The sequence below is a fragment of the Rana temporaria genome, chromosome 2, assembly GCF_905171775.1.
Source record: "Rana temporaria chromosome 2, aRanTem1.1, whole genome shotgun sequence".
Lineage (NCBI taxonomy): Eukaryota > Metazoa > Chordata > Amphibia > Anura > Ranidae > Rana > Rana temporaria.
This window is the reverse complement of record NC_053490.1, coordinates 57,049,862-57,075,588: the sequence shown is the minus strand read 5'-3', so window position 1 is coordinate 57,075,588 and position 25,727 is coordinate 57,049,862. Positions and strand designations below refer to the sequence as shown.

Sequence of the window (25,727 nt, the reverse complement as noted above, 5' to 3'; positions counted from 1 at the left end):
AGTACTAAGTTATTATAACAGAATTTTTATTTTTATTTTAGAAAGTTTCATGCTGTTTTGAAATAGGGGTCATCTTTTTTGTTGCATGCATGCAGATTTTTTTTAAGGAAGTCATTTGCTCATACGCCAAGAATGTCATCCAGTCTGATAAGAGATTGATGTCACTCTGACTCCAACTATAAATAATATTATGCTGATTGCCTTCATGCCAAACGAGGGTCCTTATGAAAATAGGAACATGTTCCAAATCAAAGTCTACTTCATACTTTGGGGTGTAAGAAGCATCGCTAATAGCTTGCCGATTGCAGCCAACCAAAATCTGGATGACTGTCCGAAGTCTACAATGGTGAGTCTATCTATCTATCTATCTATCTATCTATCTATCTATCTATCTATCTATTTTATTTTCACCTGATTATCTTGTCAGTAACACACTTCCTGTCTTACGGTGTCTCCATTTCGGAGACACCGAACACCAAACAAACACACCAAAACAAACACACATCCGTGTATCGCGATCTGAGTAATGACATCACCTAACAGCTACTACAACCAACCCAGACGCGTTTGATCGGTCATCGACATCATCTGTGGGCGGACATCGTAAAGCCCCATATAAACATGACAGTGAACGCTACTAAACCATGCCCACAGATGATGTCGATGACCGACGAAACGCATCTGGGTTGGTTGTAGTAGCTGTTAGGTGACGTCATTACGCAGATCGCGATACACGGAAGTGTGTTTGTTTGGTGGCTTGGCTGGACTATGGAGGTATGGAAACATCGCCCTGATATGCTCCCGCTGCACCAACGTGATGTGATGTATTGCCTTTGAATTTTGTTTATATTGTAAGTGCAATTTTAAAGGGTTGAGGTTTTAAATAAAAAGTTTATACGGTATCACACTATTGTGGCTTTTTTTACCTCTATATTTGAGCACCAGTCGCTGAATGCGTTTATGTACAATTTTGAATCTGGAGAAGTGGAGAGGCATTTTTTAGGTCATTCAACGCTGTATATACGTACCTTTTGGTAAGAGCAATTACAACAGGGGTGTATTTAGACCCCGAATTATCTTCACGAGTGGTGGTTCTGGTGGAAGAGGATGAGCATTTCAAGCCGTTGAGATCTCTTTTGCTTTTCTTTGAACACGGACTCTTGTCTCTACTGTTTCTTACCTGCTAATGACCTTCACCTTCACTTTTTCAGATATAGTGTTTATTTATTAGAAAAATATATATATATATATATATATATGTTTTTAGGTAGCGCCGCCTGGATATGTAATGCGTTGTTAATGCATTGCATGTTGTATTGCTATAAATGAATCATTGTAAGGTGGTAAATGGTTTGTGTAAACCTTCCACCTGACACTGTTGGTGGACAGCTGTCAGGATCAGCAGGTGAAAAAAGGAAAAAAAAACTTAAAAAAGGAAAAGGGATGCAGCCATCACATCTTTAAAATGGTAAGCCGCAATATATTACATTTTTGTATTGGTTTTAATACCGCTTTTAGTTTCATAACTTGTATCAAATTGAAGGCAAGAGACCCTTTTAAAAGTACCAAGCTGTCTGCCTGATATGTAAAAAAAAAGGGGGTGACTAAAGCGCTGGCCAATACTAACCAAATAAGGGTGAGAAATGTGCTGACAATCTAAAATAAAAACCAATGCAGCTCAAATCTAAATTGTGCTAACAACAAAACCAGTGAATAAATAAAGTGAATGATGAGCGCAAAGGTAAATGGAATAAACACATAAACAAATTAATTAAGTGAACAATAGAGAGAATAATTCTTAGGATCCTCTAATGGAGGAAATGACTCAAAACCACAATTAACACTGGTGGCTTGAGTATGTGCAAACAAGGATGATCAATGCAATGAAGTGTCCCAAATGCAATAAATAAATGAATAAATGAAGTGTCCCAAATGGCAACAATAAATAATCAAGTAATCCGTGTATAAGCGCTGGCAGCGATGAAATGATCCAATTACATGTGTTGTAAATAATCACACGACGACTGGGCTCACAGAGCGCTTACCTCCCTCACAGGGGAAAACAGCATAGGAATCCTCAGCTGGACTGTACACAAACTTTTCCCTTCTCAGATGGGCGACCGCCGTCCTGTAAATTATTCTCCAGAAGCGTGTCCTTCTCTCTGTATGAAGATCCAGGCTTCCCAAAAATGGCGGCTCCGTATCCCAACAAGCACAGGGTGGTTGAAAAGAAAAAAGGCTCCAATAGTGAAGTAATTCCCAACGAACGTTTAATAGATTACCAAAAATTAGATTACCAAATGTCTGCCTGATATGATTCATGTAATGTAAACCCTAATCAAACACCATTTAATTTGCTAAAACAATGTGTTTCATAAATGTTACCCTTTTTTCTAATAAAATCACTTTACTGGTGCCAACATGGCAGCATACATGTGGTAGTAAGCTGACATGGATTGGCACCAGGAAAAGAACATTACGGTAAGTATGTGATACAATTTTCCATTTTCCCAGCACCAACCTGGCAGCATACTACCATATGTATGCTGCAAAAGATTGGCACCAGGAAAGGAAAATTACAGTAGATATTTGTTACACTTTTCTTGTTTTTACATTTTTTGTCGCATTTCAGTGCTTCTGACCTCCTCCAGCTTTTTTTTGCAACCACTTCCTGTCATGCTGGATTTCTTGATGGGGACAACAGTGGACTTGTGCTTCCTATTGGGAGCCCATATGACAGATTGACAATGCAGGAGGACAAGTAGCAGACAGGGACAAAGTGATGTCACTCTATGGCACAGACAATTGCTTATTGCTTATCTGGATCGCAGTAGGATTGGAATCTAACAGGTCCAAACTGAGAGTAGTCAGCCAGCAGGCATAGGACATCACCTATTGTGCCAGAAAACATCACAATGTACCCTTCTGAACATGTCTGATAGTGCTTGCATTTTTGTTGGTCAATAAATAATGTCACTTCAATTACTTCTGTACAGGCACTTAGAACACAAGCTGCCACTATCTTACCCATGGACCGGGATTTTATCTTAAAGAAATCTAACAAGAAGGATGTGGCAAGATGTGGAGTTCCTGATGTTGCAGGCTATAAAATAATTCAAACAAATTTAAAGTGGTCCTCCACAATCATAAGTTACCAGTAAGTATATATATATATATATATATATATATATATATATATATATATATATATATATATATATATATGTGGAGGGAATGCTATGTATAGTGGCCCATTTGTATAATTTTGTTTTGTAGTTACCCTATAAATATCACTTGCACCATGTTAAGAATGTTTATTGTCATTACGCTAACCCTATATCTGATTAAACCCAATAAGGCACCTTTAACAGATGTAGAATGTAGAAAAAAATGAATAGACAAACATAACTTCCCTTACTATATGTGAAATCCGCACAGCACTTCAGTGAATATACTGTATGACATGATTAGACGTAGTATTGAAAAGTGTCCATAAACATAATGCAATGAAACACAGTCCATTAACGAATAGCAAGCCAAGAGTCCATTTAAATCAACAATGCACGTGTAAAATTACGATAATCAGTAGAATCGGTAGAAAAATGTGAAGTGTATAAAAAAAGGGTAAGCCAAGTGCAATTAAACCTCAATTCTTAAAGTGTTGTGGTCACACTCCCTTTCACCATCCAGAGTCCACCCCAGTGTGTTCTAGCAGATCACCTCAAGTAGAGACCACAAGGGTCTAACCGTGCTTTTGGTATACCAAGATCTAGCGACAGGTCACCAATCTAATTTCCTCTCCTCAGATCACAGACCCGGAATAGGATGAGTGAGGCAGTCTTTGGATGGCTAATATCTCTCTCAATATGCAGTCATTTTCCTCCTCTCCTCCATACAGTGAGGGCCATATGAGATAAAGGAAATCTCTATTGTGAAGTATTTAGTATAAAAAAGATTTATTCAACAATAATAACTTACATTTCGATAAAAGACAATCAGCATTGATGTATATCGGAACTTCCGATCTCGGCTGTGACCGAAAGTGACGTCACCTGGCTCCTTCCGACGTGTTGCGTCACAGATAACATTACTTTCTCAAGGGCCCTGTAGGAATGTAGGTGGAACAAAAGAGTCAATGATTTCAAGGAAAACAACTGCTAACGAATCATTATTTCTGCCCAGAGAGACAGACAGTAATTTCTCGCATTTCTGACTGGATTTTGATTCAAGTGAAAGACGTCATATATTGACATTTTTGTCCTGCACTTTACAGGATTTTTAATTACACTCCAGATTTACCTCCAGCTGAAGTAGATAAAGCTATACAAAAAGCCTTCAGAGTGTGGAGTGAGGTGACTCCGCTTCAATTCATCCGGCTTCAGAACGGAACGGCAGACATTAAGATAGTCTTTGGTGTGAGAGGTATATGCAATTTATATAATTTACAATAGACATGGATATTTGTACTTTGTTATTAAATATTTTATATGTGGTGTCATCTAGAACATGGAGATTTCTTTCCTTTTGATGGCCCTTCAGGTGTGCTAGCTCACGCCTTTCCTCCTGGTGACCACATTGGTGGAGACATCCATTTTGATGAGGAGGAGACATGGACTGTAAATGTTTCTGGTAGGTGGCATTAATAATTTTTAGGTTCTTTTCTTATTAGAGCTATGAGGCATTCTTATTGTATGTACGCGCTTTAAAATGTATGGTTAAGGCATTAGCTTTTTCTAAATAGTTTCTTAGAATTATCAATATGAAACGAGTGGCCAACCTAAATTAGAAATGGACCTTCAACCTCTCTTTTATTAATAGATGAGCATATTATATTTTTTTGATGTTGCACATTATTGGACAGGCACAATCAATAAGCAATATTTTATTCATTTTGAATTGTGGGAACACAATATTTGTTTGCAGTGGTCACACTGTTTATTTTTAGGTTTGAAGTGACTGCGCAGGATTACACATTGTTTCATTGTATCCTTCACCCTCTCCTATCATGTGCAGGGCCATCTTTAAAGGAGGGTAAAGGGGAAACTGCCCCGAGCCCGGTCATTGTTGTGGGATCCAAAGCAGCTGCCCCTTAAGCCCATGTTGCCTGCAAATAGTTGATAAGTGAGTTTGGATGGGCCCAAAAAAATGTTTGCCCAGGGTCCAATTAGTATTAAAGACTGCCCTGATCGTGTGGCCTAATTCTCCCCCTCCACCAATTACACAATAGGGCATAAAACATTTTTTATGGGGTTAAGTGCTTCTTCTGCAGGAGCTGGACCCATACTTTTTGGCCTAAGCAAGGATAACAAATCGCCCAGACTTCGAGCCGCGGGTGGCCCTGCAAGCACCACCTGGCTCTCCAAAAGTTGATTCAAAGGGAGTTGGCCAATTATTGCCCAAAAAGGGACTGCATCCTATCCTATGGAGGAGTTGATTGATCGTCTCTCGTTCAGCCTGGACCTAAACTTCCGGGTACTCCGCTCTTCTGTACATTCTTCATATATTTCTATAGAGAGTTCATTGGGGAGGGGCCTAGGATTTCATAAACAGCAATCATCTTAAAACATACTGGGGCAGATCAACGTACAGCGGCGCATCTGTACGCCGGGCGCAGCGTATCTAAGATACACTACGCCACCGTAACTTATTTTTTTTATTTCGAATACTCAAAGAATTTGTGCCGTAAGTTACGGCGACGTAGTGTATCTTTGGCGGCGTAAGGGCGCGGGATTCAAATGGTTGTAATGGGGGCGTGTTTTATGTAAATACGTTGTGACCCGACGTAAACAACGTTTTTTTAACTGCGCATGCTCGAAATTTAACCGGAACAAGCCAATGCTTACGACAGTGACGTCATTCTACGCAAATTCCTATTCGCGAACGACTTACTCAAACAACGTAAAAAATTCAAAATGCGAGGCGGGAACGACAGCCATACTTAACATTGAGTACGCCTCATAACAGTAGCTTTAACTATACGCCGGAAAAAGCCAAACGCAAATGACGTAAAAACAATGCGCCGGCCGGATGTACGTTCGTGGATCACGGTAACTAGCTAATTTGCATACTCGATGTGGAATTCGACGGAAACGCCACCTGGCGGCCGCCGAAAAATTGCAGCTTAGATCGGACGGCGTACTAAGACGTACTCCTGTCGGATCTAGCCAAGATGCCGTCGTATCTTGTTTTGAAGATACAAAACAAAGATACGACGCGCAAAATTTGAAATTACGTGGAGTATCAAGAGATACGCCGGTGTAATACCTTTGTGGATCTGCCCCACTGTATCTACATTAAGCAAACATTCCAATCAACATAATCAAAGTTTAAATATTAAACTATGTATATTACAGTATTTAAGTATTAGTGTCCCCTTAAAACATGTCTTTTCCTTCTAGACTACAATTTGTTTTCTGTGGCTGTACATGAGATTGGTCACTCATTGGGATTGGATCACTCTGGAAATCCTCGGGCTCTTATGTTTCCCTTCTACACACACTTTAGTTCAGAGGTCTTTACCCTTCCGACTGATGACATCCTGGGAATACAGGAACTGTATGGTAAAGTTTCCATATATTTCTTTAACTTGTGTGTCATAAATATGAGTAAAATTTTGCAAAATTGGTCAATAATTATCTAATATGGAAAATTACATGCTTTATATTTTTTTTGGCAAGATTGTTTATAATGAATGCTAACATAGAGAATATGTATATATTTCTGTCCCTAACAAACACTTAAGTACATCATAATTATAATTGTGGTAGTGCAATTCATCAGCTTAAAGTGGAGGTTCCCCTAAAAATAAACTTTTAACATTGCATTTCCCACATTAATGACAATTAGAATCGGCTGGTTTTATTAAAAAAAAACGTCCGTACGTACCGTTTGCTATATGCGTTCTCACCGCCACTTCTGGGTACGATGATGGGGATGGGCGTTCCTAATTGATGGACAGGCATCCGACCGACGCATACATCGCGTCACGAGATGCCGAAAAAAGCCGAACGTCGGTGCGGCTCTATACGACACATGCGCACAGACGTTCGGCTTCTTTCGGCATCTCGTGACGCGATGTATGTGTCGGTCGGATGCCTGTCCATCAATTAGGAACGCCCATCCCCACCATCGTACCCGGAAGTGGCGGTGAGAACGCATATAGCAAACGGTACGTACGGACGTTTTTTTTTTAAATAAAACCAGCCGATTCTAATTGTCATTAATGTGGGAAATGCAATGTCAAAAGTTTATTTTTAGGGGAACCTCCACTTTAAAGGGGTTGTAATGGTTCCTTTTTTTAAATAACAAACATGTCATACTTACCTCCACTGTGCAGTTTGTTTTACACAGAGTGGCCCCCATCCTCGTCTTCTGGAGTCCTTCGGCTCCTCCCCGCAAGAGCTAACCCCCGTTCTGGGAAGTGCTCTCCCAAGGGGGTTAACTTGCGGGCGCGCTCCAGTGTGATACAGTGGCGTCATTGATTAGATTGACAGCAGCGGGAGCCAATGGCTGTGCTGATATCAATCTCCTATGAAGAGCCGCCTCAAGCTGGGGGGAAGCATCGCGGGATCGCGCCCACGGAGTTTCATGGCTCAGATAAGTAAAACAAGGGGGCTGGGGGGCCCGAGAGTGCAAGGTGCTTTTTCACCTTAATGCATAGGATGCATTAAGGTGAAAAAACATGAACCTTTACAACCCCTTTAAGGCTGGGTTCACACTTGTGAACTGGGTGTGGATTTCCTCACATCCAATTCGCATGTCAGGAGATTGTGACCAGCTCTCTATGGAGCTGGTTCACACATCTCTGGAGTGGCTTCGGTGCGAATTACACAGAAGTCATGTGCGTTTTCTGGTCCGTTTCAGGTCAGAATTCAGCCCACAATTTGGGCTGAAATCAGACAGTTTGTTTTCTTTCGAAAGCAGCCACAGTCGAAGTAGAAAAACCTGTCCCCTGCCAGTAACTGCAGAGTTGGATGTTCATTCCTAGTGTGGAGGCAGTGGTCTCCCTGTGGAGGTCCAACACACCCCCTACTGAGTCTTTCCTATAGCTCTGCCATCAGCAAAGCTCATCTGATTATTGAGCAATGGTTATGACTCAGCGGTGGCTGTGTTGGACCTCTACAGAGAGACCAATGTTTCCACACAGAGAGTAAGGGTCCTTTGTTAGCGAAACGCGTCAGCTGTTCCCCTGTTCCTTTGCTGTGACCTTGTGAAGTGATGCATTTGCTGTTCGTTTGAATAAAAAGACAACCTTTTTGGTTATTGGAGTGCGGCTATCCATTTCCTCTCTTCGTATCTCATGCAAGGGTCCTTTGTTGTACCATGCTGGCAGACGACAGGCTTCTCTACTCAGGCTGAGGCTGCTGTTTAAAGAAAACATATCGTAAGACTTTTAAAAATTAAAAATTAAGGATTTGAATTATTTTTGGAAACCACTGAGCTTTAAATGTACTGTCCATGGTAAAATATTATTGTACCCATACCTGTGCTCACCAGTTTCACTGTCTGCTCAGGTCTGGGGGGAAAACTTTGGCGCTTTATAAATCATGTATAATAATAATAATAATGAATCAGTTGATTATCATCTAACATCTATAGGTAAACTTTAACCAAACATCATAAATGTTATAATAGTGAATTTAATATGTTATTTATTTCTATACGTATGTTTCAGGCTCCAAACCATCAAGGATTATAAACCCAACAATCTGTAGTCAGGAGCTTCCTATGGATGCCACAGCTCGCTGGGAAGAAAGTGTGATTACCTTTAAAGACAGGTATGGTATAAGCCTTTAGTAGTAGACAGGATTTTTTTTAAACAAATGGATAACAGAAGCTGGCTACCATAAGTTGAGTAAATTGGTTTGCAAATCTGGTTGACCAACAAACCATTAACCAGTTCCCTACCGAGCCATAATAATGACGTCCTGTGCATCGTGGACGCTAGGGGGCGCGCTCGGCAAAGTTTGCGACTTGGTGCGTGTGCCCGGCGGGCACCCGCGTTTTTTTTTTTTTTACCAAAAATATGTAGAATAATTCGTATCTGTCTAAACTGAGGAAATGTTTTCTTTTTTTTAATGTTGATATTTATTAACCACTTAAGACCCGGACCAATATGCAGGTAAAGGACCAGGCCCCTTTTTGCGATTCGGCACTGCGTTGCTTTAACTGACAATTGCGCGGTCGTGCGATGTTGCTCCCAAACAAAATTGGCGTCCTTTTTTTCCCACAAATAGAGCTTTCTTTTGGTGGTATTTGATCACCTCTGCGGTTTTTTTTTTTTTTGCGCTATAAACAAAAATAGAGAAAAATTTTGTTATAATAAATATCCCCAAAAATATATATAAAAACTTTTCCCCTCAGTTTAGGCCGATACGTATTCTTCTACCTATTTTTGGTAAAAAAATCGCAATAAGCGTTTATCGATTGGTTTGCGCAATAGGGAATAGTTTTATTGCATTTTTATTAATATTTTTTTTTTTACTACTAATGGCGCGATCAGTGATTTTTTTCATGACTGCGATATTATGGCGGACACATCGGACAATTTTGACACATTTTTGGGACCATTGTCATTTTCACAGCAAAAAAGTGCTATAAAAATGCATTGTTTACTGTGAAAATGACAATTGCAGTTTGGGAGTTAACCACTAGGGGGCGCTGAAGGGATTAAGTGTGACCTCATATGCTTTTCTAACTGTAGGGGGTGGGGCTGGACGTGTGACGTCATTGATCGCCTTTCCCTATATCAGGGAACAGACGATCAATGACAGCGCCACACACCTCTCCCTGTTCTTCAGCTCCGCGGTCACGGAGCTTCAGACCTGGTCGTGTGCGCGCGTCGCGGGCGCTCGCGCGCGACCCACGGCTCGGCATTTAACAATCACGTACATGTACGTGATTGTGTCCAGCCGTGCCATTCTGCCGACGTATATCGGCGTTAGGCGGTCCTTAAGTGGTTAAATCAAAAAGTAAAAAATATGGTGTTTTTTCAAAATTGTTGCTCTTCTTTTGTTAATAGCGCAAAAAAATAAAACTGCAGAGATTATCAAATACCACCAAACGAAAGCTCTAGGGAGACGTCCAAGGCATGGGTAGATATGGGTTACAGTCCACTTCAAATGTTAATTATGCTAGACTCAGAGGCTAAACACACTTTGAGCTTAAGACATTATGGGCCAGATTCACTTAGCCCGGGCGCAACGTAACTTAACCGATTTAGGTTACACCGCCGCAAATTTTCTGGCTAAGTGCCCGATCCACAAAGCACTTACCTGGAAATTTGCGGCGTTGTATCCTAAATCCGTCCGGCGCAAGGCGGGCCAATTCAAATGGGGCGGGTACCATTTAAATTAGGCGCGCTCCCGCGCCGGACGTACTGCGCATGCTCCCGACGCAAATTTCCCGACGTGCTTTGCGCGAAATTACTACGCGCCAACGTTTTGTGAATCACGACGTGAAAAAAAGACTTGCGCCGGGAAATGTTTTTTTTTAAAAAAAATTCAAAAGCGACGCGGGAAAGACGGGTATACTTTTACATGGTGGAGTAATTTTACACTTTGTAAAAAGTACCCTATCTTTGCGACGGCAAACTAACACTTGTGGCGACGTAACGGCGGGAAAAAGTTTCGTGGATCGCCCTAACTGCTAATTTGCATACCCGACGCTGGTTTACGACGCAAACTCCCCCCAGCGGCGGCCGCGGTACTGCATCCTAAGATCCGACAGTGTAAAACTATTACACCTGTCGGATCTTAGGGATATCTATGCGTAACTGATTCTATGAATCAGTCGCATAGATAGAAACAGAGATACGACGGCGTATCAGTAGATACGCCTGCGTATCCCTTTTGTGAATCTGGCCCTATATCACTAGATGACATACAGTATGGTAAGGCAACTGTAAACAATCAAATATATAGCATAAAAATGTATAAAAATAACAGAGCTGTATTTTGTTTTTATCATTTCCAGAAAAGTAAGGTATCATCACCCAAATGCTCCTGTATCTAAATCATTCTCAACTAATTCACTTTGGAAAAATGTTCCAAATACCATAGATGCAGCTTATAACTCTCCAGGAAAGGAAACTCTTTATTTATTCAGTGGTAAGAAAAGACAATATTAATAGCAGCAAAACTCATTGCCAATGGAACTTCAAAAATGAGAAAGAATGCCTTGGTTGCTGTTATTCCTGAAAAACAGGCACTTTGCCTTGGAATGTGTTCTTTTGGTGTAGACTGAAATCTATAAGTGTACAGTGCCTTGAAAAAGTATTCATACCCCTTAACATTTTCCACATTTTGTCATGTTACATAAATGTATTTTATTGGGATTTTATGTGATCCACCAACACAAAGTGGCACATAATTATGACGTGGAAGTAAAATGATAAATGGTATTCAAGATTTATTACAAATAAATATGTGAAAAGTGTGGGGTGCATTTGTATTTAGCCCCCCTGAGTCAATACTTTGTAGAACCTCCTTTCACTGCAATTACAGCTGCAAGTCTTTTTGGGGAAGTCTCTACCAGCTTTGCACATCTAGAGAGTTCAATTTTTGCCCATTCTTCTTTGCAAAATCGCTCTGTCAGATTGGAAGGAGAACATTTGTGAGAGAGCAATTTTCAAGTCTTGCCACAGATTCTCAATTGGATTTAGGTCCGGACTTTGACTGGGCCATTCTAACACATGAATATGCTTTGATCTAAACCATTCCATTGTAGCTCTGGTTGTATGTTTAGGGTTGTTGCCCTGCTGGACGGTGAACCTCCGCCCCAGTCTCAAGTCTTTTGCAGACTCTAACAGGTTTTCTTCTAATATTGCCCTGTATTTGGCTCCATCCATCTCCCCATCAACTCTGACCAGCTTCCCTGTTCCTGCATCCCCACAACATGATGCTTCCACCACCATGTTTCACGATGGGGATGGTGTGTTCTGGGTGATGTACAGTGATAGTTTTCTGCTGCACAGCGTTTTGCTTTTAGGCCAAAAAGTTTAATTTTGGTCTTATCTGACCAGAGCACCTTCTTCCATGTTTGCTGTGTCCCCACATGGCTTCTCAAAAACTGCAAACAGGACTTCTTATGGCTTTCTTTCAACAATGGCTTTCTTCTTGCCACTCTTCCATAAAGGCCATATTTTTGGAATGCATGACTAATCCTGTGGACAGATTCTCCCACCTACCTGAGCTGTGGATCTCTGCAGCTCCTCCAGAGTTACCATGGGCCTCTTGGCTGCTTCTCTGATTAATGATCTCCTTGCCCGGCCTGTCAGTTTAGGTGCATTGCTATGTCTTTGTAGGTTTGCAGTTGTGTCATACTCTTTCCATTTTCAGATGATGGATTGAACAGAGCTCCGTGAGATGTTCAAAGCTTGGGGTATTTTTTTTATAACCCAACCCTGCTTTAAACTTCTCCACAACTTTATCCCTGACCTGTCTGGTGTGTTCCTTGGCCTTCATGATGCTGTTTGTTTACCATGGTTCTCTAACAAACCTCTGAGGGCTTCAAAGAACAGCTGTATTTATACTGAGATTTAAATTATACACAGGTGAACTCTATTTATTAATTAGGTGACGTATGAAGGCAATTGGTTCCACTAGATATTAGTTAGGGGTAGCAAAGTAAAGGGGGCTGAATACAAATTCCTTCCACACGTTTCACATATTTATTTGTAAACATTTTTGAAAACCATTTATAATTTTCCTTCTATTTCACAATTATGTGCCTCTTTGTGTTGGTCTATCACATAGGTCTTCAAACTATGGCCCTCCATTTGTTCAGGAACTACAATTCCCATCATGCCTAGTCATGTGTGTGAGTTTTACAATGCCACATGGGATGTGTAGTTCCGCAACAGCTGGGGGGCCGTAGTTTGAGGATCCCTGGTCTATCACATAAAATCCCAATAAAATACATTTGTTTTTTGGTTGTAACATGACAAAATGTGGAAAATGTCATGGGGTGTGAATACTTTATCGAGGCATTGTAGACTGGTCTGATTATTCAAGTGATAATGTCTCCCCTGAGCTCCATATCTGTTAAATGAATAAGTTATAAAACTACGAGAAATTTTCTGGTTCTCATATACTGTATGCCCTTATACTGGTCTTGTCATTGGTTTCTTCATGTATAAAGTTGCCGTATGGCCTTACTGCAGCCATATCAAAGTCATGTGGTTGGCCTCTCCTCCAATAGTGGAGTTCTTTCTGCAGTATTAAGAGATAGCGGTATCCACGCTTTGCCATAAATATGCCTGTCTGATCAGCCCCTAAGGAAGTGAGACTCTCTAATCAGATGGATACTCTGGGCCAGATCCACGAAGAAGTTACGACGGCGTATCTATTGATACGCCGCGTAACTTCTATTTTGCTCCGGCGTGTCTTTGTTTTGTATCCACAAAACAAGATACGCCTGAAGCTGGGCTAGATCTGACTGGCGTACGTCTTAGTATGCCGTTGGATCTAAGGTGCATATTTACGCTGGCCGCTAGGTGGCGTTTCCGTCGATTTCCACGTTGAGTATGCAAATTAGCTAGATACGGCGATCCACGAACGTACGTCCGGCCGGCGCATTTTTTTACGTTGTTTCTGTAAGGCTTTTTTCGGCGTATAGTTACCCCTGCTATATGAGGCGTATCCTATGTTAAGTATGGACGTCGTTCCCGCGTCAAATTTTGAACATTTTACGTTGTTTGCGTAAGTTGTTCGCGAATAGGGCTTTGCGTAGAATAACGTTCACGTCGTAAGCATTGGCTTGTTGCGGGTTAATTTCGAGCATGCGCACTGGGATACCTCCACGGACGGCGCATGCGCAGTTCAGAAAAAAATTAATTTACGTCGGATCAAGTAAAATTAACATAAAACACGCCCACATCTTTAACATTTAAATTCCGCGCCCATACGCCGGCAGATTTACGCTACGCCGCCGTAACTTTAGAGGCAAGTGCTTTGTGAATACAGCACTTGCCTCTCAAAGTTGCGGCGGCGTAGCGTTAATACGATACGCTACGCCTGCCGAAAATTACGATACGCTACGTGGATCTGGCCCTCTGTGAGGTTTCAATCTGTTAATTCATTTACTAAACTGACTTTTACTTTTTTTTCTTTACTTTTGTGGTTTGTGGGCAATGATATTGTGTAATCTGCTATCCTGGATAAGAACCAATCAGATTTCAGTTTACTCAAGTGATCTTTAGGCCTAAAAGTCAGCATTTCTAATTAATATATTATCCCATTTATTATTAGTTCTTGAATATCCTCTAATTGTGAACACTTGCACCTAGGAAGGAAGTTCTGGGCTGTCAATGGATCTACCTTGTTGAATGAAGGACCCAGAGAGATTGATGAATTTGGCATCCCAAAATATGTGCAGAAAATAGATGCTGCTTTTCATGATACAAAGAAAGGAAGAACATTTCTATTTGCTGGAGATCTATGCTGGAGGTATGTTGGCAGTAATCGTAAGGCAAATAATATTTCTCTATTATAATTATAGCCAGGGCCACCAAGTTTAGAAGCGGGGGGGGTGCCACGAATTCAGAATGGGGGGTGCCGCCGCGAAACGAGAGGATGGGGGGGGGGGGGGGCTGCCACCGCAAATTGGGGTCGGGGGGGCTTTGGGTGCTGATGAACAAAAAAATATATAAAAAAAAGGGGGATGCCATCCGGGGCCCTGGGGACCACCGGGCCCCTTAAAGGTTGGGGGGGGGGGCTTTGGGTGCTGACGAAAAAAAAGAAAAAAAAAAGGGGGATGCTATCTGGGCGCCTTAGAGGTCGGGGGGCTTTGGGTGCTGACGAACAAAAAAAGGGGGTGCCATCCGGGCCCCTGGGGAACACCGGGCCCCTTACAGGTTGGGGGGGGAGGCTTTGGGTGTTGACGAAAAAAAAATAAAAAAAAATAAAGGGGGATGCCATCTGGGCCCCTTAGAGTTCAGTGGGCTTTGGGTGCTGACGAACAAAAAAGGGGAGGTGCCATCTGGGCCCCTGGGGAACACCGGGCCCCTTACAGGTGTACTGCCCGTACCCCCCTGATGGCGGCCCTGATTAAAGCACATCATATATGGTCTTAACAGTGATTGTCATTCTTGGAATGATATACACTGTTAAAGACCCAATATGCCATGTGGACAGCTAAAAAGCTCATTTGTGTCATGCAGCTGGCTCTGCCAAGTTGTGTTGACCCTAGAACTATTCAAGTAAAAACAAACATTGACCCGTGGGACTTCAGGTTTTCATGATGATCAAAGGGTAAATAAGATGTATAAATGTATAAAGTATCAACATTTATTGGAGTAGTATAGACATCATCCAATACAAGACATGAGCATGGGTGACAGATTCATATAAACAGCAACATAGTATAAATGTCCTATAAACATAGCCACAATGGTATACAGTCATAAAGTAATAATAGTACAAATATACATAATTCATCTATAAACCGACGCGTTTTGCGAGCTTCTTCAGGGACTGATGTGTAGATTTGATCTTTGTCAGATGATTGGCTTCAGAGACTGACCCCTAGTGAGGGTCAGCGGAGGACCTTCCAACCAGGAGCTGAATGGACAGAGACCGCGGCAGCGAAGAATGAGGCCAGACAGGCGAGAGGCTCCACCACACTGTGGGTACGCCTTGCATGAGTCATGGGGGAAACTCGGGGACGCACTTCCTAATCTATTTCTTTGCCATGCCTGCCCTACATCTGGCCTCGGTCTTCACTGCTGAGGTCTCTGTCCCTTTAGCTCCTGGTTGGAATGTCCTCCGCTGACCCTCACTAGGGGTCAGTCTCTGAAGCCAATCATCTGACAAACATCAGATATACACATCAGCCCCTGAAGAAGCGAGTAGAGCCTGCGAAACGCGTTGGGTTATAGATGTATTATGTATATCTGTACTATTATTACTTGACTGTATGACTATGACTGTATACCATTATGGCTATGTTAAGAGGACATTTAAACTATGTTGCTGTTTTTATGAATCTGTCATCCATGCTCATGTCTTGTATTGGATGATGTCTATACTACTATTAATTTTGATACTTTATACATCTTATTTACCCTTTGATTATCATAAACACCTCATTTAAAGTCCCACGAGCCATTGTTTGTTTTTACTTTATGTAATATGAGGATGGAGGTGTTTCATGTCGGGGGCAGCTTTCAGACCTTCTCTAATTTTACCTAGAACTATGCAGGCACCATCAGATGGGAGGTCAATCAGCCACAGCTCAAGGAAACCCTAGTATCCTCTGAAGGGTTCCACATAACCACGATTAAAGCGGGAGTTCACCCGAATTTTTTTTTTTTAACATTAGATTGAGGCTCATTTTGGGAAGCAGAATCGGGTGTTTTTTTTTAAATCGAAGCAGTACTTACCGTTTTAGAGATAGATCTTCTCTGCCGCTTCCGGGTATGGTCTTCGGGACTGGGCGTTCCTATTTGATTGACAGTCTTCCGACAGGCTTCCGACGGTCGCATACATCGCGTCACGAGTAGCCGAAAGAAGCCGAACGTCGGTGCGGCTATATACGGCGCCTGTGCACCGACGTTCAGCTACTTTCAGAAAATCGTGACGCTCTGTATGCGACCGTCGGAAGCCTGTCGGAAGCCTGTCAATCAAAAAGGAACGCCAAGTCCCGCAGCCCATACCCGGAAGCGGCGGAGAACATCTCTCTCTAAAACGGTAAGTACTGCTTCGATTTAAAAAAAAAACACCCGATTCTGCTTCCCAAAATGAGCCTCAATCTAATGTTAAAAATTTAGTTTTTGGGTGAACCTCCACGTTAAGAAGGGCCAGTTTATGGATTTATTTGAAATAAAGCAGAATAACTACAGTGCTGCTCATCTTTTATCCTTGTTCTTAGACACAAAGCAGTGAGCCAACCTTTAAATGTCAAAACCCAACTGCAACCACAGCTTATTTTTTCAGTTTTGAATAAAGTCACCTCCAGAAGTAAAGAAAACACTTGGGCTGGAGCTCTACTTTAAAACGCAGAACAGATTTTTTTCGTATTTAAATATTTTGCTCATGTTTGTTTAGTTATGATGAAGACGGAAAACAGCTGGACAGTGGATTCCCCGTACATCTGGAGGCACAATTTCCTGGCATTGGGAGAAAAATAGATGCAGCTGATATGCATAATAATGGTAAGCTAGCCAATAATTAAGGGTTTTTACCTATACTTTATGCCCAAAGGTTTATGAACACTTGACTATAAACGTTGCATGGGCTTGTTGGACACGCCATTCTAAAGCCTAGTACATACTACAATTTTTTTCGGGCAACCCAGCTGGCTGAACGAAAAAAAAAACCCTGACAGCTTGGTTGGAGGCGCTGTACTAACCATGCATCGGTAATACAGCGATCTCTCCTGCCTAGCTATTGTGTACTGACAGGGGGACAACCCCCCGCTGGAACACTCTGGTCAGCGCTCTCGGCCATCAGGTGATCGAATGCCAATCGGCAGACCTTTTTCAGTCATGCCCCATCTTTGGGCCATAGTGTTCATGTACTGGATGTTAATGGACTTGCAATAAGCATTTTAACCCCTTCCCACCCAGCCCCAGCATCCTTTTAAATTGGTCTTTATGCTCGGGGATGCAGGACAGACCTCTGGATCCTGTAGCCTCTGTGATTGGTGGTCACCGATGTCATATGATTGGGAGCTTGTCCCGCTGGCGAGATCTGTCTATGCAAGCAAAATTTTACAACAGTAAACCTCGGCCATCCATGGACTCGTTCATATGTGCATTATGAGGCTCAGGAGCTGAGAGAAGTCAATTCATTTTTCACAAGAAACAATTAAGTTTGACTGTAAGTTCAGTTGCCTCTATCTTGGTTTTTGCTATATGTGGTTTGCAGGATGTGGAAGAAAGCCTACATGTGGGGGGGGGGGGGGGTTGCTTTAAGGCAAAATAATGTATTACAACAGTGCCTTGAAAAAGTATTCATACCCCTTGAAATTTTCCACATTATGCCATGTTACAGCCAAAAATGTACATGTATTTTATTGGGATTTTATATGATGGATCAACACAAAGTGACACATAATTGTGAAGTGGAAGGAAAATGAAAAATGGTTTCAAATTCCTTTACAAATAAATATGTGAAAAGTGTGGCGTGCATTTGTATTCATCCCCCTTTACTCTGATACCCCTAACCAGGCCCGGATTGGCCATAGGGCAAACCGGGCATTTGCCCGGTGGGCCGCGGCCGCCGGGCCACTGTTCTGACTTGCGGGGCCAAGGCAGGCTGCTCTTTAAGCCCGCGCCGGTCCTCTGACCTTTCCGCGGCCGCCCGGCTGCCAGTTCAGCCTCAGGCTCAGCCTTCGGCGTCGGCATCAGCAGCTCCTGAAGGGGGAGGGACTAGAGGAGACACCGCTCCACGGCCGCCAATGAAGTTCAGCCGTTGGTGCCGGGGGGCGTGACCAGGAAGGGAGAGGAGCCTGCTACAGCATGTGTTCTGCCAATGGGATCTCTCAGCAAAAACGTAAGTGCAGCCCCTGTAACCTGAATAGGAGGAGCGGTGGCTGCATATAGAAGAATAATTCTCTCCATCGTCCCCCCGCGGTCTCTGAATGCCTGCATCTGCTCCTCTCCCTCTCGCAGGCATTCAGGTACTGCGGGAAGAAGATGGAGAGAATGATTCTTCTATATGCAGCCACCCCACCGCTCCTCCTATCCTGCTTATCTCTGCTGCCCCCCCCCAGTGCTCTCTAGTCTCTACCCCCCCCCCCACAGTGCTCTCTAGTCTCTACCCCCCCATGCTCTCCACCTCCCTACTGTGTTCTTCACCTCCCCCCTGTGCCCTCTGCCTCTCCCTATGCTCTACACTTCCCCCTGTGCTCTTCACCTCCCCCCAATGCTCTCCAACACCCCCAGTGCTCTCTAGCCCCCCCCCCAGTGCTCTCCAGCCTCACCTTCTCTCCACCTCCGTCCTGTGTTCTCCACCTCCCCCCATGCTCTATGCTGCCCCCCTGTGCCCTCCATCTCTCTCCCTGTGCCCTTTATCTCTCCCCCTGTGCCCTCCATCTCCCCCCTGTGCCCTCCATCTCTCCCCCTGTGCCCTCCATCTCTTCCCCTGTGCCCTCCGTCTCTTCCCCTGTGCCCTCCGTCTCTCCCCCTGTGCCCTCCTTCTCTCCCCCTGTGCTCTCCACCTCCCCCCATGCTCTACGCTGCCCCCTGTGCCCTCCGTCTCTCCCCCTGTGCTCTCCACCTCCCCCCATGCTCTACGCTGCCCCCTGTGCCCTCCGCCTCTCCCCCTGTGCTCTCCACCTCCCCCCATGCTCTACGCTGCCCCCTGTGCTCTCCGTCTCTCCCCCTGTGCTCTCCACCTCCCCCCATGCTCTACGCTGCCCCCTGTGCCCTCCGCCTCTCCCCCTGTGCTCTCCACCTCCCCCCATGCTCTACGCTGCCCCCTGTGCCCTCTGCCTCTCCCCCTGTGCTCTCCACCTCCCCCCATGCTCTATGCTGCCCCCCTGTGCCCCCCATCTCTCTCCCTGTGCCCTTTATCTCTCCCCCTGTGCTCTCCACCTCCCCCCATGCTCTACGCTGCCCCCTGTGCCCTCCGTCTCTCCCCCTGTGCTCTCCACCTCCCCCATGCTCTACGCTGCCCCCTGTGCCCTCCGCCTCTCCCCCTGTGCTCTCCACCTCCCCCCATGCTCTACGCTGCCCCCTGTGCCCTCCGCCTCTCCCCCTGTGCTCTCCACCCCCCCCCATGCTCTACGCTGCCCCCTGTGCTCTCCACCTCCCCCTGTGCTCTTTTCAATTCCCCCTAATTCTCTACAGAATCCCCCCTCCTCCATCTCTCTCCCTGTGCTCTCCACCTTCCCAATGCTCTACGCTGCCCCCCCCTGTGCCCTCCGCCTCTCGCCCTGTGCTTTTCACTGCCCCCTGTGCTCTCTACCTCCCCCATGCTCTACACTGCCCCCTGTACCCTCTGCCTCTCCCCCTGTGCTCTCCACCTCCCCCTGTGCTCTTTTCAATTCCCCCTAATTCTCTCCACCCCCCCCCCCAGTGCTCTCCAGCCCCCCCAGTGCTCTCTATCCCCCCCAGTGCTCTCCAGCCCCCCTCTTCTCTCCACCTCCCTCCTGTGCTCTCCACCTCCCCCCATGCTCTACGCTGCCCCCTGTGCCCTCTGCCTCTCCCCCTGTGCTCTCCACCTCCCCCTGTGCTCTCTTTAATTCCCCCTAATTCTCTCCAGCCCCCCCAGTGCTCTCTATCCCCCCCAGTGCTCTCCAGCCCCCCTCTTCTCTCCACCTCCCTCCTGTGCTCTCCACCTCCCCCCATGCTCTGCGCTGCCCCCTGTGCCCTCCGCCTCTCCCCCTGTGCTCTCCACCTCCCCCTGTGCTCTTTTCAATTCCCCCTAATTCTCTACAGCCCCCCCCAGTGCTCTTTATCCCCCCAGTGCTCTCCAGCCCCCCTCTTCTCTCCACCTCCCTCCTGTGCTCTCCACCTCCCCCCATGCCCTAGGCTGCCCCCTATGACCTCCATCTTTCCCCCTGTGCTCTCCACCTTCCCAATGCTCTACGCTGCCCCCCCCTGTGCCCTCTGCCTCTCCCCCAGTGCTTTCTAGCCCCCCAGTGCCCTCTAGCCTCCCCTGTGCTCTCTAGCCTCCCCTGTGCTCTCCAGTGCTCTTTAACACCCCAGCCCAGTGCTTTCCACCTCCCACATGCTCTACGCTGCCCCCCTGTGCCCTCCGTCTCTCCCCCTGTGCTCTCCACCTTCCCAATGCTCTACGCTGCCCCCCCCTGTGCCCTCCGCCTCTCCCCCTGTGCTTTTCACTGCCCCCTGTGCTCTCCACCTCCCCCATGCTCTACACTGCCCCCTGTGCCCTCTGCCTCTCCCCCTGTGCTCTCCACCTCCCCCTGTGCTCTTTTCAATTCCCCCTAATTCTCTCCAACCCCCCCCGTGCTTTTCAGCCACCCCAGTGCTCTCCACCTCCCCCCATGTTCTACGCTGCCCCCTGTGCCCTCTGCCTCTCCCCCAGTGCTTTTTAGCCCCCCCCTGTGCTCTCAAGCCCCCCGCTGCCCCCTGTACCCTCTGCCTCTCCCCCAGTGCTCTCTAGCCCCCCAGTGCTCTCCACCTCCTCCCATGCTCTACGTTGCCCCCCTGTGCCCTACGCCTCTCCCCCAGTACTCTCCAGCCCCCCATTGATCTTCACCTACCCCCTGTGCTCTCCACCTCCTCCCGTGCTCTCTGCTGCCCCCCCTGTGCCCTTCGCCTCCCCGCAGTGATCTTCGCTTCCCCCAGTGATCTTCGCCTCCCCCAATGATCTCCGCCTCCCCCATGTGCTCTTCGCCCCCGTGCTCTCCTGCCCTCCCTGTATTCTCTGCCCCACCCTGTGTTTTGCTTCCCCCTGTGCTCTCCAACCCCCCAGTCCCTGTGCTCTCCAGGCCCCCATGCTCTCCAGCCCCCTTGTGCTCTCCTCTTCCTCCCTGTGTTCTCTGCCTCTCCCCCGTGCTCTCACCCCACCCCATGTTCTCAAGGTTCTTCCCGGTGCTCTCTGCCCCCCCTGCTCTTTCCCTGTCCCCTTGACCCCTGCACCTTTGCAGGGTTTCCCCCTCCCCTCTCCCGGGGGATCCCTCAGGATGAAAAGTGGAGAAGGAGCCGGTTAAGATGTCATGGGCTGCTTATTCCAAAATGCCCGGGCCTATTTTTTGTGCCAGTCCGGGCCTGCCCCTAACTAAAATCTAGTGGAACCAATTACCTTCAGAAGTCACCTAATTAGTAAATAGAGTTCACCTGTGTGTAATTTAATCTCGGTGTAAATACAGCTGTTCTGTGAAGTCCTCAGAGGTTTGTTAGAGAACCTTAGTGAACAAACCGCATCATGAAGGCCAAGGAATACTCCAGACAGGTCAGGGATAAAGTTGTGGAAAAGTTTAAAGCAGGGTTAGGTTATAAAAAAATATCCCAAGCTTAGAACATGGAGCACTGCTCAATCCATCATCCGAAAATGGAAAGAGTATGGCACAACTAAAAACCTATCAAGACATGGCCGTCCACCTAAACTGACAGGCCAGACAAGAAGAGCATTAATCAGAGAAGCAGCCATGGTAACTCTGGAGGAGCTGCAGAGATCCACAGCTCAGGTGGGAGAATCTGTCCACAGGACAACTATTAATTGTGCACTCCGCAAACATGTGGAAGAAGGTGCTCTGGCCAGATGAGACCAAAATGTAACTTTTTTGGCCTAAAAACACATAGGCCCATATTCTCTCTAAAAATCCGCTGCTGCGCTTAAGGCACTTACACTCCGCTGTCCCAACTTACAGGAGCAAGTGTTGTATTCCCCAAACACTTGCTCCATAAGTTGGGACGGCGGAGTGTAAATGCCCCGGCGTAGCCTGGCGGATCTCCAAGGGGGCGGCTTGTATTCAAATTAAGCGCGCCCCCGATTCTAATGAACTGCGCATGCGCCGGGCTTCAAAAAGCCCAGTGCGCATGCTCCAGTTCTCGGCGGAAAACGTCAATGACGCCGACGTGTGCGTCATTGACGTAAAGTCGTATTCAAGAACGACTTACGGAAACGACGTACCCGACGAAAAAACACGGCACGGACCCGACGCCATCCGTAACATGGCCTACGTGGGACTTGCGGAAATTTACTCCTCATAATAGCAGGACTAAATTTCCGCTTACGCAAACGACGTTAGCGACGGTTACGCGACACGAACTCGGAATCGGCGTAGAAGGATCATTTGCAAACGACGTTAGCGACGGTTACGCGACACGAACTCGGAATCGGCGTAGAAGGATCATTTGCATACGCAAATGAGTCCTTCACGTAAATGCCATCTAGCGGCGGCCGGCGTCATTACATTTAAGATCCGCCAGTGTAAGTGACTTACAGATGGCAGATCTTAAGTGTATCTATGCGAAAATGATTCTAAGAATCAGTCGCATAGATACACGGGCCAAAAAAGGGAGATACGATGGAGTATCCTGAGATACTCCATCGTAACTTCTATGAGAATATGGCCCTATATGTGGCAGAAAACTAACACTGCACATCACCCTGAACACATCATCCCCACCGTGAAACATGGTTTATTAAATGTATTTATTAAAATGCTTGTAAAACAACAGCGCAGTCTTACACACGTGCCTCGATGCGCCGGTGGCATAAAAACAGAACAGAAAAGGGGCAGAAACTACATCGATTAAACAAGTAACAATAGAGCAATAACAATCAGCGAACAAGAAGATATATAAAACATACAAAGTAAAAAATTTGGAGCTATTAGAATGTTTAATATTTAAGTCACCCCGAAAGCCTGGATATATAGCCATGTTTTTAACAATCTCCTAAACTTTAGGAGATCATTCTCAAGTCTTATGTGAAAGGGCAAGGAGTGGTGGTGGCAGCATCATGTTGTGGGGATGCTTTTTTTGAGCAGCTGGTCAGAGTTGATGGAAAGATGGATGGAGCCAAATACAGGGCAATCTAAAAAAAAAACCTGTTCAAGTCTGCAAAAGGCTTGAGACTGGGGCGGAGGGTCACCTTCCAGCAGGACAACGACCTTAAACATACAGCCAGAGCTACAATGGAATGGTTTACATCAAAGCATATTAATGTGTTAGAATGGCCCAGTCAAAGTCCAGACCTAAATCCAATTGAGAATCTGTGGCAAGACTTGCAAATTGCTGTTCACAGATGCTCTCCATCCAATCTGACAGAGCTTGAGCGATTTTACACAGAAGAATGGGCAAATATTTCACTCTTTAGATGTGCAAAGCTGGTAGAGACAGACCTAAAAAGAAATGCAGAGAAAGGTGGTTCTACAAAGTATTGAATCAGGGGGGCTGAATACAAATGCACGCCACACTTTTCAGATATTTATTTGTAAAAAATGTTGAAAACCATTTATCATTTTCCTTCCACTTAACAATTATGTGCCACTTTGTGTTGGTCTATCACATAAAATCACAATAAAATGCATTTACTTTTTTGGTTGTACCATCACAACATGTGGAAAATGTCAAAGGGTATTCAAGGCACCATGGCAAGGTTTTTGTGTCTGCAGTTGTCTCTTTTTCATAGCTTGTTCCGTTCCTCGCAGGACAAAGTACATATAGTACTTTGTCTCATTTTTCTATGTGCTTCAATAAGGTCCCCTGTCCCGCAACGAACAGAACACATTAATAAAAATGGGAGAGAGACCTCTTTAAGCCTTATTTCTTTATTGGAATTTAAAGCTAAGGCTGGGTTCACACTATTGCAAATTGGATGCGATTTTCCTTGCATTCAATTCGCATGTCAGGAGATTGTAACTGGAAATAAATGGGGCAGGTTTACACATCCTTGGAGCGGCTCCAGGGTGAATTGCACAGGAGTCCTGTGCGCCTTCTGATCTGTTTCAGGTCTAAATTCAGCCACAAATTTGGATCGAAAGCCAAACCAAGACCACCCCCCCTCTGCGGGAGATGAGGACGGCCCCCCCCCCCCCCCCCCCCGAGGCAGACATGAATGCGGGGAATGTGGGGAACACCGAGAACACCCCTTGCCATGGGAGACGGGTGGCCTCCTTACCTTAGGAGGCAGATGTCCTGCCCGGGATGACTCCGATCTCCCCTTTTCCTCCCTCCCCTGTCTGAGTCGGGGAGTGCTGGATGGCTGAGCCGGGTGCTGGATGTTAAGCCATCCCTGGAGGCTGCTGTGGTGGCTGGAGTGTCGGTCGATCTTTTCTTGCTTCTCCTCCAGCCATGCGTCTCCTCCCTCCTCCCCCTTGGCCAATAAAATCGCTTCTCCTTTTGGCCAATCAGGAAGCGGGTCTCACAACCCGCTTCCTGACTGGCTGGGAGGAGAATCAGTATGAGAATAGCAAATATTCATTTGCTATTCTCACACAACTGGGGGGACTCGGAGCGCAGTGCTCTGCGCCCCAAGCCCACCCTTTTTTGAAGCCTATTAGAGCCCCTGGCTCTAATTATGTGTTTAAAAAACAAACCCCCCCCTCCCATTGGAATTCATGCATCTGGTGCCCTGTATGTAGATTAGGGGGCCGGACGCATGGATAGGACGGGCCGCACGGGACCCATGCTGTGAGCCGCCCCGTATGGCAGTGTGAACCCAGCCTGAGCCTTTAGTGGCTTCATGGTGACCTTAGTGCATTCACATTATTTCAAATAAACATACATTACTGACTTTATCCTCAGAATTACAACCTACACTCTCCTATTCTTCTCCCATACAGGGTTCATCTATTTTTACCATCAAACAACACAGATTGAATATGACTCTAGAAGAAATGTTGTCACAAATATCTCAGAAATATACCCATGTTAATGACACTTTTATTTTTTTACATATACAGTATTTATATATATTTAAACATATGTCTGTGTAATAAAATTCTATAGGATTTTTAAAGCCTGTATTAAAACCACTCTCACGTCTTGTGCATACCTGTTATGTAATGCCTGTTTTGTATTGTGCATTATCTTTATTGATTATACAAAAAAAAAGAGTTTGTGGAACATACTGTATAATCATTTTTTCATAAAAGGTGTTAGTTGGACATGTGGAGTACTGTATAGTATAATGTTATTACTATAATGGATTATAATACACTATAATACACTAAAGTAGGTACACAGTTACACATTTGAAATACGGTATCATTTAAAGCTGTGAGCGTGACATTCACTAAACATTCACTGCTGGTAAATAATCATTCTAAATGTGTTTTAATATATTGTATAGTGACGGAGTTACCAT

The 25,727-nt window shown here is 45.2% G+C and overlaps 1 protein-coding gene and 1 long non-coding RNA gene across 2 annotated transcripts; both read left to right on the top strand.

Annotated features, from left to right (window-relative positions):
• The first annotated feature begins 205 nt into the window (after nucleotides 1–205).
• Nucleotides 206–16,883, top strand: LOC120928205 (collagenase 3-like). Its single transcript, XM_040339315.1, has 9 exons — nucleotides 206–346; nucleotides 2,997–3,157; nucleotides 4,274–4,422; nucleotides 4,504–4,629; nucleotides 6,399–6,560; nucleotides 8,675–8,777; nucleotides 10,975–11,108; nucleotides 14,288–14,464; nucleotides 16,870–16,883. Exons 1-9 carry the CDS (start codon nucleotides 206–208, stop codon nucleotides 16,881–16,883), a joined length of 1,167 nt encoding a protein of 388 aa, XP_040195249.1.
• Nucleotides 16,884–16,975: 92 nt separating this feature from the next.
• Nucleotides 16,976–25,395, top strand: LOC120929041. The gene is made up of 2 exons (XR_005747333.1): nucleotides 16,976–17,152; nucleotides 25,204–25,395. It is a non-coding gene; the product is annotated as an uncharacterized LOC120929041 (long non-coding RNA).
• Nucleotides 25,396–25,727: the final 332 nt, after the last annotated feature.